General features: G+C 46.2%; 2 protein-coding genes across 2 annotated transcripts in view; one reads left to right on the top strand and one right to left on the bottom strand.

Moving 5' to 3' along the window:
* The window catches only part of NDUFS6 (NADH:ubiquinone oxidoreductase subunit S6), a 33,871-nt gene extending 28,407 nt beyond the window's left edge, over positions 1-5,464 (bottom strand). Inside the window, exon 1 of the mRNA XM_077810839.1 lies at positions 5,268-5,464. Within this exon, the coding sequence (XP_077666965.1) occupies positions 5,268-5,408 (141 nt within the window). The 5' untranslated portion in view covers positions 5,409-5,464. The remainder of the gene's footprint in view (positions 1-5,267) is intronic.
* A 547-nt stretch (positions 5,465-6,011) lies between these two features.
* On the top strand, positions 6,012-6,341 carry MRPL36 (mitochondrial ribosomal protein L36). The gene has a single exon (XM_077808713.1). It carries the CDS (start codon positions 6,012-6,014, stop codon positions 6,339-6,341), a length of 330 nt encoding a protein of 109 aa, XP_077664839.1.
* Positions 6,342-19,186: the final 12,845 nt, after the last annotated feature.

Raw genomic sequence — 19,186 nt, 5'->3', positions numbered from 1 at the left:
ATCCACTGCCCACCCCCTTCACTGTACTCTTTTTAAAAAAAAATATCTCAGTCCTCAGAAACATCAGGGATGGCCACAGCTGGAGATGAGACACTGGTGGGCTGGGCCAGGGCTTTGAGGTGGCACAGAGCATTTTCTCTCTCAGGTGCTCACATGTTCAGGATCTAACCATATGTGAGGTCAGGAAGGAATTTTACCCCCAAGTCACACTCGCAATGACTCTAGGGGTTTCTGCCTCCTCTGCAGCACATGGGTGTGGGTCACTTGTCAGGATTATCAGATCATCACTTTCCTACTATTCTGTAGGCCTTGGGTCCTGGTATGCCTTGGTACCTCCTATTCTCTGTCTCTGGCACATAATAGCCTAGTCTCCTGTGAGCTGTAATACTTTAAACCCAACAACCAAAATTAGACCAGTGTGCTGGATGGTGTTGGTAGCCTGCAACTTACAGGTCAGATTAGGATGATCTAATGGTCCCTTCTGGCCTTAAACTCTATAACTATGACATTCCCCAAATAATCAACTCCTATTTTAAAATTAACTAGTTTGTTTCTATAATTAATACTACTCTCCAACTCTTTACTCTTCCCTACAAAAGTACCTGTGAAGTACTGTATGTATCTCACTTTATCATCACCTGGAGATACTAGATAAATTCTGCTTTGCAAGTACATTTTGAGGGACAACCAAAGCACTCAATTCTGCCTTTCTCTGACACTGCCCCAGTGAGTGGAAGGAAATGGAAACACTAAGCACAAGCCTTAGTTCTGACCAATCATTCTGGCAGAAGGGGCTCTGGGGATAACAAGCAGCTGTGACACTGCTGTCTGCTCTCAGAACGCTCATTGTCAAATTGACTACAGTCTGAGCAGGGTTAAAAACTAAATCTCCCATTAAGCAGGCTCCTCCTACACAGAGGACAGAGAGAAAAAGTGGCACAAATGTTACGCCTGTAGGATGCTTGTGATCATCATGACAATTTTAGCCTTCCTCTTCCCCTTCAAATTCAGTTTTCATTTAAATCTACACTATAATGAAAATTAATCTTAAAAAGTCTTCAAACCAGGGACTGGTCTCTTAGATTTGCTGTCAGAGTAGACAACTCCTTCAGTCAGTGAACCTCCTGTGTTTGCCACTAGAGAATCTCCTCTCTGCCCCACAGCCATACCCAGTACAGGGTTTACAATGGCGCCATCGTGCCGGGCCCAAACTTGGAAGGGGCCCATAACGACTACATGGGTACCCACAAAAGGTTAATCCAGCCCTAACCACAGCCTGGCAATGTGAAGAGTCAGCAACTTCCCAGCACCTGCTGAAAATGCTCAGCAGTCCAGGAAGCAGAGCATGCAGGCGCAACAGGGACTTGGTATTACAGAGTATGCTGGGAGTTGTAGTTCGCACACTGCTGCGTTCCACCAGGGCCCTTGGACCTGCGCCGCCAGCTGCACGACTACTCCCAAAATGCCCCATGCCACACTGCCCCAGTTTAACTGCAGGTGGCAGTGGAGCAGACCAAAAAAAAAAAAATCCAAACCAAGGAAATGGCGCAGGGAGAAGGTTCCTGGTGCTGGGGGTGCTGATCCCCCCCATGCTCCCCACCCACATGGGGCACAGGGTGGAGGCTCCTGGCTCGGCCCTTCCCACTCCTGAGTCTCCCCTGCTTTGATGGGGCAGTGGGTAGCAGCAATGCTGTGACTCCCAGTGTGTGCCCCCCAGCACCCTCGCCCAGGTGACCCTGATGCCTGGCTAAGGGCTTCTGGGCACTGTCTCAACCCTGCAGCTTTGCGATGGGGGGGGAGGAGAAGGGGGAGCCCTTGGGCACCATTGGGGGTGCTGGCTGCCACGCCCCCTGCCAGTGGGAATGCCCAGAAACATTTCCCTGCACTCCACGGAGGGGAGGTGGTAGAGCACGGTTTGGGGGAAAGAAACGAGTCCGGGTGCAATGGAGGACCTGGCGGTGACTGGCGGGAGGGAGAGGGGGCAGAGAAGAGAGTCTGGGTTGAAGGTGGGGGTTGGCTCGGGAACGACAGTAGGAGGGAGGGAGTGAGGCGACAGCCCTGTGGGTGAAAGTGGGGGATGAGCCTAGGGGAATTCTGCCCCCCAAAATTAAACATTCTGTGTACAATATTTTAAAATTCCGCAAAATTCTGCATATTTTATTTGTCAAAACACCACTACGTAATCACACCAGTTTCAATTATTTGGTAATTCATTTTGAAATACCTGTCAGCAACTATGTCTAACAATACAGACAAAAAAATTCCCGCAGGAGCAGAGAAAGAAACCCCTGTTTCTTTGCCCCCTCACTCAGCCCAGCTGGGGGTGGGGAGGGTCAGACATCCACACCCCCTACCACCCACAGAGCCCAGCCGCGGTACCCCCCCAGCCCAGACACTCATACCCCCCTCCTCCTCCACAGCCCAGCTATGGGGTGCCCCCCCAAACAGCCACACCCCCTGCTCCCCCAGAGCCCAGCTGCAGAGCTCCCCATGCCCAGACACTCACACTCTATTCCTCAGAACCTAGCGTGGGGCCCCCCCAGCCCAGATACCCGCACCCCCTACCCCTCAGAGCCCAGTCACAGGGGTCCCCCCAGTCCAGACACACACACTCCCTCCTCACCCAGAGCCCAGATGTGGAGCCTTCCTAGCCCAGGGACCCCCTACTGCCCAGAGCCCAACTGCAAGCACCCCTCCCCCTGCACCCTCCCCACTACCACCCTCCAGAGCCCAGGGATCCAGAGGAAGAAATAGCCTGATACTGGGTCCCAGGCTTCTGTGGAATTTCCTGCATGCTGCCTCCTTCCTCCAGGAGGCCCCCTGCTGCTCCTCTCTCCTTCCTCCCCCCACAGTGTATAGTCCAGAAGCCCCTCGTGGCCACCAACAGCTCTGCAGCCCATTTCTGTGGGAGAAAAAGGAAATTCTGTGCACACAACATTAATTTCTGTGCAAATTCTGCATGTGCAGTGGTGCAGAATTACCACAGGAGTATACTGGCAGTATAAAGGAGATTGAGGAGAGCCCTTGTGTGAAGTGGGATTTAGTTGGGGGCAGGGATGGGAGAACAGTATGATGGACAAGGGGGAGAGCCCAGGTGTGAAGGATGGGGGACTGGCTTGAGGCTGGATTGTGGTAGCCTTGGTGGTAAAGCATGTCTCTCTCAGTGGCCCTTTCTCCCTGCAAAAGATGGGCACCAACAATTTTCCTCCCCACACTCCACCCCAGTAACTTAACAGTTTCACTTGAAGTCATAAGAGATGGTGAGTCAAAGGGAGAAACAGGCTAAAGAAACTAACATTTAAAAAGATTTTGTAAATATTATTGTACCAAAGTAGAAAATACAGCTTTCAAAAAATGTATTCATAAAACATAATTTTGGGTGGAGGAGGTGGGGAGATGCAGGTGCAATTCCACTGACTGGGCTTAATATGGCTCAAAAATGTGCTAATTAAACTTGTGTGCTCAGGCCCCAAGCAGGCCCTGAGTGTTTTAACAAAAAAAGAAAAAACAAACGAACAACCACTCCCACATAAATAAACCAAATTCAAGAGTACCCTGAGTATATTGATGTTAGCCCAATTTGTTCTCAACAGGCTGAGTGGAGGTATCAATACAGTGTGGCTTCAAATATCTTATTTTCTTTTTGAATAAATGTTTTCATCCGCATCCCAGCAGTACAGGGTTTACTATAGGGCCAATGATGCCGGGGTCACATTCAGAAGGGGCCCATAACGACTACATGGGGGCCCACAAATATGTTTGGTGCCAGACCCACAAAAGGTTAATAGAGCCCTGGCCATTCCCCATTCTACTCACCCCCACACAGTATTCTACTCTCCCCAGAAGTGTCCCCTTCCATCCATTTTCCAGTTACCTCCCCAAAATCTGCCCCTAGGTCCTTAGCAAACAATCCAGCTGGGGATCATCAGATGAGACTGCACTCTCATCACGTAATCCTCACATAATAATCCACTCAGCCACGCCTACCGTATATGTCCACGTACCAAACACTTGCAGTAGTTATCTTTAGTTCTGTGACACTCCTCAGTTGGTGAGCCAGAGACTGGAGACAATTACTAGAGTTAAGGGGAAATCATACAGAGAGGGAGAGACATACTGTGAGGGCTGTAGTCTCAGTCACCAATCCACAACTGAATTATTATCCAGGGCCTGTAGAGAAAGTAAGGGAGGAATATAGAGAGGACCCATGGGGGCATTGCTGGGGAGGAGAAATACTGTGAGGGGCCGTAAAGAGCATGGCAGTGAAAGTGCAATCTCACGTCTGGTCTACGCTACTATGGTAAATCGATCTAATTTGTGCAATTTCAGTTACGTGGCTACACTGCGCTGTGTCGACAGCAGAGCATCTCCCATCCAGGCTATGTCTACGCTATGGGGAGAGACTGATCTAAGTTATGCAAATTCAGCAAAGTGAGTAACATAGCTGAAGCTGACATACTTAGATCTACCTGCTGCGTTGTCCACACTACATTACGCTCTCCTGTTGACTCCCCTTGCGCTTCTTGTTCAGGTAGAGAACAGAAGTCGAGGGGATCTTCACTAGACCTGCTAATTGATCGCTGATGCATCGATCACCCAGTAAGCATAGACAAGCCCTTGGGAAGGTGGAGTACACAAATCGATTGGAGAGTGCTCTCTCATTGATTTGGGGTGTCTTCACCAGACCCACTAAATCGACACTCACTGCAATGACTGCAGCACAGCTGATCCACCAGTAAGTGTAGACATGCCCTCAGCTGGTGAATTACATACATCAGCTGAGGGGCCTGCTAAAGAGAACAACACACAGTTCCATTGATAAAAGCTAATTCTAGCGCAGGTGCAAGTATTATAGCAACAGGGAATCGCTAGCGTGGATGCCCTTAATCAAAAGCACAAACCGATTTGAACACTCCAACAAAGTAGACCTGATCACATATTTGTATTGTGCACAAACGCAGCAGCGCCCTGATCTGACTGGGGATTCTGGCTACCACAACACACCAGGTTAAAAGGGAGCGGAAGGGGCAGCGGAGCGACACCCTACCCCCAGGACATGCAAAGCACTAAAGACACAGGAAACCCAAATAGGAGAGCGGCGCAGGAGCCGCGCGCCCCGGAGCCGGCAAAAAGTTCCCAACGCCGGGAAGCCCCCTGGCTTTTGTGCTGTGGCCGGGACCGCGTCCCTTGGGGCCACTCAGCGACCCCACCCGGGGCGGCACAGCTCGGGGGAAGCCAGCAGCCCCAGCCCGGCACAGTAACGTTACCTGTCCCGTGTGCGTCACGCTCTCGCCACTCGCAGACACGCGCGCGCCTTGGCCTCTCTGCGGGGGAGCGGCCGCCACCCGAAGTGGAGTGAGGCGCCTTAGCAACAACACTCCGCGGAAGGTCGAGCACGACGCTGCCATTTTGACTCCACCACGTGATCGAGCAGCCTGGTGCTGCCGCTGCACATGCGCAGCACGCTTTGCCCCGGAGGAGGTGCAGTTCAGCACGTGACACCGCAGTATGAGGCGCGCCCTCCCTGTGGGCCGCGCTGGGGTGGCGCAGGCGCGGACTCGCTTTGGTTGTGGCGCGAGGGCTCGGCTCGGGGCAGCTGGCAGCGCCGCTCTCTTCACGTGACCCCGCCGATCCCGAGCCGCGCTCCTTGGTCCCCGCCGCCTCAGTCCCCGCTGCAACTGCTTCGGCGCTGGCGAGCGAAGGTCGGTGGCTCGGACGGGGGGCGATGCCGTTGCGGGGGCCTGGCCCGGGTTCGCCAGTTCCCTATCGGCGAGCGGGGCCCGCCTCGCACGGGCCGGGCTGTGTCCTGCTCATGGCAGCGCCGGGGTCAAGGGGCTTCCCTGCCCCGCTGTGAGCCGGGACAGCCCGGGTGCCTGCTTGGGCCCGTTCCCCGCGGCCGGCGGGGCGCGGTCTGTTGGTGGCTGCGCTGGTGGCCAGTGGGGTGGGGTCGCTAGGGCCCTGCCTGTGCGCGCCTGGGGCTCACTTGTTTCTTCTGCCGCAGGTGTGACAACATGGCGGCTCTGCTCGTGAAGACCCTACTGGCGGCTGCCGCCACCCCGCTGCGTTACCTGCGGCACGGCGCGCCCCCGCGCCTGCCCTTTTCTTCCCTGGGCTTCGGACACTTCCTAGCGGCCGCGCCAGCGTTGGTCGCCAAGAAGCGCAGCCTGGCTGGTCAGCCACTGCTTGCAAGCAGCCAGCTTCCAGTCGTACAGACGGTTATGGGGATGAAAACAAAAGGTGTAATCAAAAGGCGTTGTAAGGACTGTTTTATTGTTCGTAGACGTGGACGACTGTTTGTGTACTGTAAAACTCATCCCAGACACAAGCAACGACAGGCATAATTTCAGTTTTTTAATGCAAGCAAAACGCCTGTTCTTTGAAAATGTCCCTCAAAAGACTAGTAAGCTTCCGGAGGAAAATACTAAGTTAATTCTGCATATGAAATGGTGATCGCTGTAAAGATTGCATATAGTACCAGGATACACGTGAATGGCTACTGAGCTGTGGATTTCTCACTAGCTGGTAGATTGATCTGTTTCTATAATAGCTATGGCCTGTAATCAGAAAAAGTGGTGTAAATGACTGTCATTATAGTAACTAGACTCTCAAAATAATATTTGTGTTTAGAACTTAAATTTACTTTGAGTTCCATGTATTTTTAATTCTTATTTTTGGTATGATGCTATTTCGAACTAACATTTCATATATGATGCTCAATAATAAAATAGAAAAACAAATCCTCCAATGATAATGTTTTCTTACTTTCTCTAGTAAGCGTGGAGGTAATCATTAAAATGTTTGTAAATGAATATAATTTTTCCACCACTTAAGGGAATAGGCAATAGTGGAGCTACGTTTTCATTGTCTGTAAAGTTGTAAGGTATTTAATGCTAGTTACAGTTCAGAATCAAGATAAAATAATTATAGTAATTTGAAGTGGAATAGCCTGTAGTAAGTAGTGCAATAACAATGATAATTGTGCTACAACTACTTGTTGGTATATCATAAATGCTATCAATCAAAAGCCTAATTAAAAAAATTAAACAGGTATAAACGCAGTGTTTTACTTGGTTGTGTGATTTTTGTCAATCCCTGTAACTGATATACAGACAGTATTGGCATAACTTTCAGAGGTTTGACTTATTTTTTTACTAATACATTTATGCTGGTGTAACCCTTAGTGTGAAGACATCTTTAGCAATATAAATGTGCTTTGCAGTGGGGCAGCATTTTACTACTATAACTACAAGTGGTATTGTTAGAGCAGTAAAACTTTTGTGCATGGACAAAGCCTTAGTTTACTACTGCTAGTCAAGTTTACGTATGAGTATGCAGATCTTCATCCACCAAAGATGGCAGTTGCTCACCATTAATAGCTAATGGTAAGTTCGTTTTTCTAAAAATCAGTATTAATTATATACTGTGTATACTCGTTCATTGGCCCGTTTGTTTATAAGCCGACCCCCCCAGATAGATAGGTAAAAATACTAAAAACTGTCTGACCCTTTCATAAGCCGACCCTATATTTCAGGGGTGGCAAACTTTGGATCCCAGCCCATCAAGGTAAGCCGCTGATGGGGCAGGATGTTTTGTTTACCTGGAGCGTTCACAGGCACAGAACCCCTCAGCTCCCAGTGGCCGTGGTTTGTTGTTCCCAGCCAATGGGAGCTGCGGGAAGTGGTGCTGCTTCCTGCAGCTCCCATTGGTTAGGAACGGCAGACCGCGGCCACTGGGAGCTGAGGGGCTCTGTGCCTGTGAACACTCCAGGTAAACAAAACGTCCCGACCCGCCAGTAGCTTACCCTGACTGAACAAATACGTATTCACTTTCAAAATTACAGTCACTGCGCGCCACTTCCTACAGTTCTCATTGGCCACAGGGAACTGAGGGGCTCCATGCCTGCAGATGCTCCAGGTAAACAAAACAACAATGTATTAGATATTCAATTCAATGATTTCATATTAGAGTTTAAAATCATCAAATTTTGGTGTAGACCTGTTTATAAGCCGACCCCCGCTCTTTGATGCGTCACTTTTTTATCAAAAATATTCGGCTTATGAAAGAGCATATACGGTATGCATCCATATAGTGAATATGAACTTTATGAATATAGGAATGGCCATACTGGTTCAGACCAATGGTCCATCTAGCCCAGTGTCCTGTCTTCCAACAGTGGCCAGTACCAGGTGCTTCAGAGGGAATGAGCAGAACAGGTAATTATCAAGCGATCCATCCCCTGTCACCAATTCCCAGCTTCTGGCAAACAGAGGCTATGGACATCATCCCTGCCCATCCTGGCTAATAGCCATTGATGGCCCTATTCTCTATGAACTTATCTAGTTCTTTTTTGAACTCCGTTATAGACTTAGCCTTCACAACATCTTCTGGCAAGGAGTTCCACAGGTTGACTGTGCGTTCTGTGGAAAAAATAATTCCTTTTATTTGGTTTAAACCTGCTCCCTATTAATTTCATTTGGTGACTCCTAGTTCTTGTGTTATGAGAAGGAGTAAATAACACTTCCTTATTTACTTTCTCCACACCAGTCATGATTTTATTTATCATATCTCCCCATAGTCATCTCTTTCCAAGCTGAAAAGTTCCAGTCTTACTAATCTCTTCTCATACGGAAGCCGTTTCATACTCCTAATAATTTTTGTTGCCCTATTCTGAACCTTTTTTGCTTCCAATATATCTTTTTTGAGATGGGGTGATCACATGGGCATGCATTATTCAAGTTGTGGGCGTACCATGGGTTTATATAGAGGCAATACGATTATTTTCGGTCTTATTTTCTATCCCTTTCTTAATGGTTCCCAACATTCTGTTCACTTTTTTGACTGATGCTACACATTGAGAGGATGTTTCCAGAGAACGATCCACAGTCGCTCCAAGATCTTTCTTTAGTGGTAACAACTAATTTCGACCGCATCATTTTATATGTATAGTTGGGATGTTTTCCAATGTGCATTACTTTGTTTTTATCAACATTGAATTTCATCTACCATTGTTGCCCAGGCAACCAGTTTTGAGAGAGCCTTTTGTAGCTCTTCACGGTCTGCCTGGGATTTAACTATCTTGAGTCGTTTTGTGTCATCTGTCTGCAAATTTTGCCACCTCACTGTTTACCCCTTTTTCCAGATCATTTATGAATATGTTGAATAGCACTGGTCCCAGTACAGACCCCTGGGGACACCATTATTTACATCTCTCCATTCTGAAAACTGACCATTTATTCCTACTATTTGTTTCCTATCTCTTAACCAGTTACCAATCCATGAGAGGACCTTCCCTCTTAAGCAAAGTAAGCTATTATGGGGTAAGAGCCTTAGATGTCCAGACTTTGACAAGGTCCCTCACCATAGTACACTATATCCACTGGATCCCCCTTTGTCCACATGCTTGTTGACCCCGTCAAAGAATTCTAATAGATTGGTGAGGCATGATTTCTCTTTACAAAAACCATCTTTCCCCAACAAATTGCGTTCATCTATGTGTCTGACAATTTTGGTTTTTTACTATAGTTTCAACCAGTTTGCCCGGTACGGAAGTCAGGCTTACCAGCCTGTAATTGCCGGGATCACCTCTGGATCCCTTTTTAAAAATTGGCATCACGTTAGCTGTCGTCCAGTCACTTGGTACAGAAGCTGATTTAAATGACAGTTAGTAGTCCTGCAATTTCACATTTGATTTCCTTCAGAACTCTTGGGTCAATACAGTCTGGTCCTGGTGACTTATTACTGTTTAGTTTATCAATTTGCTCCAAAACCTCCTCTAATGACATCTCCAGCTGGGACAGTTCCTCAGATTTGTCACCTAAAAAGAATGGCTCAGGTTTGAGACTCTCCCTCAGCCGGGAAGACTGTTGCAAAGAATTAATTTAGTTTCTCCACAACGGCCTTATCGTCCTTGAGTGCTCCTTTAGCATCTTGATCGTCCAGTGGCCCCACTAGTTGTTTAGCAAGCTTCCTGCTTGTGATGTACCTCAAAAAAAAAAAAAAAAGCTATTTTTGAGTCTTTGGTTAGCTGTTCTTAAAATTTTTTTTTGGCCTTCCTAACTATATTTTCACACTTCATTTGCCAAAGGTTATGCTCCTTTCTATTTTCCTCAGTAGGATTTAACTTCCACTTTTTAAAGGATGCCTTTTTGCCTCACTGCTTCTTTTACTTTGTTGTTTAGCTATGGTGGCACTTTTGGTTCGCTTACTATGTTTTTTAATTTGAGATACACATTTAAGTTGAGCGTCCATTATGGTGTCTTCAGAAAGTTTCCATGCCACTTTTAAGGGTTTCACTTTTGGCACTGGACCTTTTAATTTCTGTTTAACTAACTTCCTCATTTTTGTGTAGTCCTTCTTTCTGAAATTAAATGCTACAGTGTTGGACTGCTGTGGTGTTTTCCCTGCCACAGGGATGTTAAATTTAATTATATTCTGGTCACTATTACCAAGCAGTCCAGCTATATTCACCTCTTGGACCAGATCCTGTGCTCCACTTAGGACTAAATCAAGAGTTGCCTTTCCTCTTGTGTGTTCAGGACTAGCTGCTGATTGGAATAACAGAGACTTGGTGGGATAACACTCATTACTAGAGTACTGTCATGGATGGATATAAACTGTTCAGGCAGGGCAGAAAAGGAGGAGGAGTTGCATTGTATGTAAGAGAGCAGTATGACTGCTCAGAGCTCAGATATGAAATTGCAGAAAAACCTGAGTCTCTGGATGAAGTTTAGAAGTGTGAGCAACAAGGCTGATGTCGTGGTAGGAGTCTGATATAGACCACCGGACCAGGGGGATGAGGTGGACGAGGCTTTCTTCTGGCAACTAACGGAAGTTACTAGATAACAGGCCCTGGTTCTCATGGGAGACTTCAATCACCCTGATATCTGCTGGGAGAGCAATACAGCTGTGCACAGACAATCCAGGAAGTTTTTGGAAAGTGTAGGGGACAATTTCCTGGTGCAAATGCTGGAGGAACCAACTAGGGGCAGAGCTCTTCTTGATCTGCTGCTCACAAACCGGGAAAAATTAGTAGGGGAAGCAAAAGGGGATGGGAACCTGGGAGGCAGTGACCATGAGATGGTTGAGTTCAGGATCCTGACACAAGGAAGAAAGGACAGCAGCAGAATATGGACCCTGGACTTCAGAAAAGCAGATTTTGACTCCCTCAGGGAACTGATGGGCAGGATCTCCTGGGAGAATAACATGAGGGGGAAAGGAGTCCAGGAGAGCTGGCTGTATTTTAAAGAATCCTTATTGAGGTTGCAGGAACAAACCATCCCGATGTGGAGAAAGAATAGTAAATATGGTGGGTGACCACCTTGGCTTAACAGTGAAATCCTTGCTGATTGTAAACACAAAAAAGAAGCTCACAAGAAGTGGCAGATTGGACAAGTGACCAGGAAGGAGTATAAAAATATTGCTCAGGCATGCAGGAGTGAAATCAGGAAGGCCAAATCGCACCTGGAGTTGCAGCTAGCAAGGGATGTTAAGAGTAACAAGAAGGGTTTCTTAAGGTATGTTTGCAACAAGAAGAAAGCCAAGGAAAGTGTGGGCCCCTTACTGAATGAGGGAGGCAACCTAGTGACAGAGGATGTGGAAAAAGCTAATGTACTCAATACTTTTTTTGCCTCTGTCTTCACGAACAAGGTCAGCTCCCAGACTACTGCACTGGGCAGCACAGCATGGGGAGGAGGTGACCAGCCCTCTGTGGAGAAAGAAGTGGTTTGGGACTATTTAGAAAAGCTGGACGAGCATAAGTCCATGGGGCCAGATGCGCTGCATCCGAGGGTGCTAAAGGAGTTGGCGGATGTGATTGCAGAGCCATTGGCCATTATCTTTGAAAACTCATGGCGATCGGGAGAGGTCCCGGACAACTGGAAAAAGGCTAATGTAGTGCCCATCTTTAAAAAAGGGGAAGTATCTCGGGGAACTACAAGCCAGTCAGCCTCACCTCAGTCCCTGGAAAAATCATGGAGCAGGTCCTCAAGGAATCAATTCTGAAGTACTCAGAGGAGAGGAAAGTGATCAGGAACAGTCAGCATGGATTCACCAAGGGCAAGTCATGCCTGACTAATTTAATTGCCTTCTGTGACGAGATAACTGGCTGTGGATGAGCGGAAAGCAGTGGATGTGTTGTGCCTTGACTTTAGCAAAGCTTTTGACACAGTATCCCACAGTATTCTTGCCAGCAAGTTAAAGAAGTATGGGCTGGATGAATGGACTATAAGGTGGAGAGAAAGCTGGCTAGATCATCGGGCTCAACGGGTAGTGGGTCAATGGCTCCATGACTAGTTGGCAGCCGATATCAAGCAGAGTGCCCAAGGGGTCGGTCCTCGGGCCGGTGTTGTTCAGTATCTTCATTAATGATCTGGGGGATGGCGTGGATTGCACCCTCAGCAAGTTTTCAGATGACACTAAACTGGGAGGAGTGGTAGATATGCTGGAGGATAGGGATAGGATACAGAGGGACCTAGACAAATGATAGGATTGGGCCAAAAGAAATTTGATGAGGTTCAACAAGGACAAGTGCAGAGTCCTGCACTTAGGATGGAAAAATCCCATGCACCGTTACAGATTAGGGACCGAATGGCTAGGCAGCAGTTCTGCAGAAAAGGACCTAGGGGTTATAGTGGACGAGAAGCTGGATATGAGTCAACAGTGTGCCCTTTTGGGCTATATAAGTAGGGGCATTGGCAGCAGATCAAGGGATGTGATCATTCCCCTCTATTCAACATTGGTGAGGCCTTATCTGGAGTACTGTGTCCAGTTTTGGGCCCCACACTACAAGAAGGATGTGAAGAAATTGGAATGCGTCCAGCGGAGGGTAACTAAAAATGATGAGGGTACTGGAACACAACTTATGAGACGAGGCTGAGGGAAGTGGGATTGTTTAGTCTGCAGAAGAGAAGAATGAGGGGCGATTTGTTAGCTGCTTTCAACTACCTGAAAGGGCTTTCCAAAGAGGATGGATCTAGACCGTTCTCAGTGGTAGCAGATGACAGAACGAGCAGTAATGGTCTCAAGTTGCAGTGGGGGAAGTTTAGGTTGGATATTAGGAAAAACTTTTTCATGAGGAGGGTTGTGAAGCACTGGAATGCGTTACCTAGGCAGGTGGTGGAATCTCCTTCCTTTTAAGTTTTTAATATCGGGCTTGCCAAAGCCCTGGCTGGGATGATTTAGGTGGGGATTGATCCTGCTTTGAGCAGAGAGTTGGACTAGATGACCTCCTGAGGTCCCTTCCAACTCTGATAGTCTATGATTCAATTTTAATCTCCCTGAGCATTTCACAATCACTATCACCATCCTGGTCAGGTGGTCGGTAATATAGCTCTACTGCTATATTCTGATTATTAAAGCATGGAATTACTATCTATTGAAATTCTGTGGTATAGTTTGGCTCATTTAAGATTTTTACTTCCTTTGATTCTACGCTTTTTTTCATATATAGTGCCACTCCCCCACCAGCGTGACCTGTTCTGTCCTTCGATATATTTTGTACCCTGGTAGTACTGTGTCCCATTGATTATTCTCATTCCATCAAGTTTCTGTTATCCCTATTCTATCAATATCCTCATTTAATATGAGGCACATCTTATTCGATCTTATTTTTTAGTATTTGTATTTAATCACTTGTCAGTTTTTTCCTGTCTGCCATTACATGATGTAATTGAATGGGACTCTCTTTTTGTTTGACTGTTTCTCATCAGATCCTACCCCTATTTTATCATCTTCCATCCTCTCCTCCTTACTAGGACATAGAGAATCTCCATTAATAGATCCTCGCATAAAAACAATGTTCCCTCTTTTTTTTTTTTTTTTTTACATCCATGTACGGAATGAATTTTACATGCACCACTATGGAGCTGATGTGGGACGGGGATAGGGTCGAGGGGATTTGAGTGTGGGAGGGGGCTCAGGGCTGGGGGAGAGGGTTGGGGATGCGGGCTCTGGGGTGGGGTGGGAATGAGAGGGTTGGGGGCTGCAAAGAGGACTCCCCTCAACCCTCTTCCTACGTCAGCGCTGGGGCCGGAGAGAGGCACCTTTCCCCACCTGCACAGCCCTTGATAGCCTGCCATGCAGCTTAGAGAGCACTTACCCCTCAGGGATGTCTCTGTCTGAACCACATGCTCCTCTGCACTCGTTGGCTTCCGCCCAGCCCTTAGTTTAAAAACTACTGTACGACCTTTTTAATTTTAAGTGCCAGCAATTTGGTTCCATTTTGGTTTAGGTGGAGCCCATCCTCCCTGTATAGGTTCTCCCTTTCTCAAAAGTTTCCCCAGTTCCTAATAAATCTAAACTCCCTCCTCCCTACATCATCCTCTCATCCACACATTGAGAGCCTGCATTTCTGCTTGTCTCAGTGGCCATGTGCGTGGAACTGAAGCATTTCAGGAATGCTACTATGGAGTTCCTGGACTTCAGTCTCTTACCTGGCAGCCTAAATTTGGCCTCCAGGATGTCTCTCCTATCTTTCCCTGTGTCATTAGTACCTACAAATACCACAACGATTGGATCCTTCCTGGCACTTTTACACATACATTTATCTAGATGTCTCAAGAGATCTGCAACCTTTGCACAAGGCAGGCAAGTCAGCATACGGTTCTTCCGATAATCATAAAGCTAGCTATATATGTCTCTAATGATTGGACCCCCATAACTATTACCTGTCTCTTCCTAATAACTGGAGTTCCCTTCCGCAGAAAGGTATCCTCAGTGCAAGAGGATACCACAACATCATCTGGAAGAAAAGTCCAAACTAGGGGATCATTTCCTTAAGCTCCAGTTGCATGTTCTCCTTCCCTGAGACTTTCATTCTCCTCAACAACAGAGAGGCTGTCAGACCGGGGGTTGGACCGTTCTAGTGTATCCCAGAAGGTCTCATTTATGTACACCTCTCTCTTCCTTAGCTCCTCCAGTTCAGACACCCTGGTCTCCAAAGCCTGTACACAGTCTCTGAGAGCCAGGACCTCCTTGCACACACATGTCACCTGCCCATATTAGGATCCACATTATTTTCAGTGTGTTTCTATAACGATGTGATCCCTTATACATAGTGTATGGGGAAAGTGGCTATGAGCTCTCTTTTCAAGTTTTTTTAATACTCTCCATTATAAAAGGTTATTGACTGTTTTTTTGTTGTTGTTGTTGTTTGGTTTTTTTGAATAGCTGAACACCAGTGTGTCCAGCAATCCTTTGAAATTTGGCAGTATTGATAACTTTGGAGCCCAGGGTATGCATTTTGCTGGTTGCCTGTAAATCTATTCAAATTTAGCCCAGTTATATGGTGAAAATTGCTATTACCTGACTGGTCTCACAAAACATACTTTTTTTGCATGCCCAAACTGAAGTTCTTAAAGGATTTTTTTGCATGCAACTTTTTCCATTGCCTCATAAGTGCTCCACAGAGAGCTGAACCTCAGTCAGGACCGATAAAATTGAAACAGCAGTGGATGTGGGGGCCACACAAAATGGAGTGGGGTGACTGTGAAATATCTCTATTGAGTTATGAATTTCATTTTGTTTTCTGAACACTACTTGTACTTATTGTGAATTAGATCATTTTGTAGCAGGAACTTGACATGTAGAAAAGTTGTGACCAAGCAAGCAAGGGGCCTACCATATTAAATGATCCTGATCTGCTTGAACAATGAGGTTTCTTCCAGCATTGTCTTTGCATTTGAATAGCTTACCTCTAACAGTCTGTTTTTGGGAGTAGGAGGGAAGGCCTGGAATTCCTACACAGAAATCTTGGGTGGGAGAGCTTTCTCCATCTGAAAAAAGAGGGACAAGAGACTGTTTAAAAAGTGTGCTTCTCCAAGCCAATGAAACTTTCATTGCCAGAACCAGACAATCCAGAAGAAGCTGGACCAAACCAGAGACTCATAAAAAGGGCTGAGATCAGACTGAGGGAGATTGCTTTCAGGACCAAATTGTAACTCCTGCTTTTTAAGAGTAAAGGATGGGTTTAAGAAATTCCTTTAAGCCTGTAGCTGTTCTATGATATGATCCCTGAAGGGTATTACCAGGAAAAACAGCTCACACAGCCAGATGACCTCTGGGAGAAATGTGCTGAAGCAACTGGGGAGTTCAGGATGGCTGAGGCACTGGTCTTGGGCTCTAGGTGCCTGGCTTTGGGGTCCCACTGCCAAGAGGGGTGCCAGGCATGGGGTCTGCACCTGTGGAATACACCTGTGTCCCAGAGCTAGGAACAGTGATCAATTGCTACCCAGACCCATAGGACTTAACAGCATATGGAATTCAGTGGTTGGCTTGCCTCAGAACAGGCTGGGTACTGTTCAGACAGTGGGACTGGACCAGCTTGTGATGGGAAACAGAACCTTGGGATTAGGTATGATGTGTGGGACAGAGTTTGTAACCCACCACCATCACTGCGCTGGTCCACAGAGGATGACCACCTCCAGCTGCTAAAGTCAATCCTTTAGCTTAAGTGATACAAATCTACTGTGCGGAAGGTGAAAGATTTAAACCTTGCTGCTGCTGTGTGATTGGGGTTGTTGCAGCTGTACATAGAAAATTTTTGTCTTTTTTTCCCTTTAAAAAGAAGTGCTAGGAAATTACAGAAACAAAAGAAAATGTGGGTTGCAAAAGTTAGGAAATGCCAGCTTTGATGTTGCCCCTGCATCCTTAATTCTGCCACTTCTGCATATGCTTCATGATGGTTTTCAATTATGTGAACACATACTATTTTTTCCACAGAACTCCTGCCACTGAATGTAATGAGCAAAGTGGGTGGTGCTTTGGAAGTAGATTAAGGTTGCACAGTGACTTAAACTGTTGTCTGTAGGATCCCTGTCTCATTTGCTGTAAAAGTTGGAATATGTATACAGAATGAGAGAGGGGATGACAGAATTGCTTTCTGATTAAAGCAGTTGAATGCCACCCAGGAGGACTCAGTTTTATCTCTGTCTCTGCCACAATTTCTTGTGTGATGCTGAGCAGTTCACATAAAATAAAATGTTTGTAGGTGGCTACTAATTGTGTATTCCTTATTTTCTGGGTGACCAATGTGAGATATTAGGACCTGAAGTGCAGAACTCTAAAAAACATAATTGAAGTAAATAGCTATGGATGCTCAACTGTTTTGGTAGTAAAATAATGTATTCTGGAGGATTGAGTATAGGCTTGGAAAACAGGAGGTTCTGGGTTCTAATTCTAGTTCTGTCATTGTGTGACCTTGAAAATCACTTTGTCTTTCTGTCTCAATTTTTCCATCTGTGAAATGGGGGTACTAATACTGGTCTCCCCAGGGAGGTGATATAATCCACCTCTGTACAGTGTTTGAATATAAATAGCTAAGTGCTCTGAAAAATCAGACTCTAGCTGTGTCTCATTTTAGTGCAATCATTAAGGTGCCCAAAATTAGTGGGGACTGTTGCATATATTGGCCTTAATCTCACGATGCTTCAGTTCCCATCCTTAAAATGGGGAGGTGGAAAGATAGAGTAGTCATTAGTGTACTAGCCTGGGTCCTGGGAGCTTTGGATTCAAGTCCCTGCTCTACCACAGATTGTGAGACCTTGGGCAAGTCACTTAGGCCCAGATCCTCAAAGGTAAATCAATGGAATTTAGGAACCTAAATATCTCAGGGCCTTAGTCTCTCTGTGTCTCAGGTCCCCATCTGTAGAATGGGGATAACAGTACTTCAGTACCACTCAGGGATGGTGACAGCCGCTGAGAACTTGCATGTGCTTACTTTCTTTTTACTGTTGCCTTTAAGCAATATTTTTTTTTATGTTTAGTTATTTAATTTTTGGTCACAGGCTTTGTGTATTTGTCCATAGTGGTACCTTCCACTTGCAATGGAAATAATATTTTATTTTCGAATGACTAATGTTAAAAACTAAAAGGATTAGCGTTGGCAGTGGCAAACTTTGTTCTGTACTCTTGTGAAATTTCAAAGGAGCGGATTACAGATCACTGAAGAAAATTATCAAAACACTTATTAATTATTATTCATTGCATGATAGTACCAACTCAGCTGAGATTGGGGCCTTTGGCACTGCACAAACAATAAAAGATAGTCCCAGCCCTAAAGAGCTGACAGTCTAAATAAACAATTCAGTCAAAGTGCTAACAGGGAAGAGGGAGACAAGCTGAGTGAAAAGAATGATGGTCAGTAAACATAGTTCCATGATTTTTGTTGGTTTTGTGTTGGTGGGCTTTTTTCTCATTTTGGGGGGGTGCGGCGGGAGGTGGGCTTTTGTTCAGAGAAGATCAGCTAAAAGACACAAAGGAAGGGATAAAGGTTGAGAGAGTGGGAAAGGAAAAAGCATGGAGGGTAAACGGAGTGAGGCTGAAATGAAGAGACTACAGGAGAGAACTGGAGCATACGTCCAGTCATCATAGGGGATAGACTGTCCAGAATAAAAACTGAAAAAAAGCAATCAGGCTCTGATAATGGTATCAGCAACTGAGGTCCTTGCTGTGGCTGCTTGTCTGCTCCTCCTGAACTGAGTTTCTCGGTGCCCCCTTCCCACAGTTTTTCTTTTAACCAAAGCTCACATGGCTGGACGTGCCCCTTGGAGGTGGTGTGTCTCCCCTTCACAATTAAAAACGTAAAAATGGCCATACTGGTTCAGACAAATGCTCCACCTAGCCCAGTATCCTGTCTTCGACAGTGGCCAGTACCAGGTGCTTCAGAGGGAATTAACAGAACAGGTAATCATCAAGTGATCCATCCCATCACCCATTCCCAGCTTCTGGCAAACAGAGGCTAGGGACGCTTCAGATCATGGTTTTGCACCCTTCTCCATCCTTGCTAATAGCCATTGATGGACCTATCCTCCATGAACTTATCTAGTTCTTTTTTGAATGCTGTTATAGTCTTGGCCTTCACAACGTCCTCTGGCAAAGAGTTCCACAGGTTAACTGTGTGTTCTGTGAAGAAATACTTCCTTTTGCTTATTTTAAACCTGCTGCCTTTTAATTTATTTGGTGACCACTCATTCTTGTTTCAGAGTAACAGCCGTGTTAGTCTGTATTCGCAAAAAGAAAAGGAGTACTTGTGGCACCTTAGAGACTAACCAATTTATTTGAGCATGAGCTTTCGTGAGCTACAGCTCACTGCATCAGATGCATACCGTGGAAACTGCAGCAGATATTATATACACACAGAGATCATGAAACAATACCTCCTCCCACACGCTCAGTTCATCGGATGCATACC

Source organism: Eretmochelys imbricata, chromosome 2, assembly GCF_965152235.1.
Source record: "Eretmochelys imbricata isolate rEreImb1 chromosome 2, rEreImb1.hap1, whole genome shotgun sequence".
NCBI classification, from domain to species: Eukaryota; Metazoa; Chordata; order Testudines; family Cheloniidae; genus Eretmochelys; species Eretmochelys imbricata.
The sequence above is the reverse complement of the archived record's forward strand: the minus strand, read 5'-3'. Positions and strand labels throughout refer to the sequence as shown.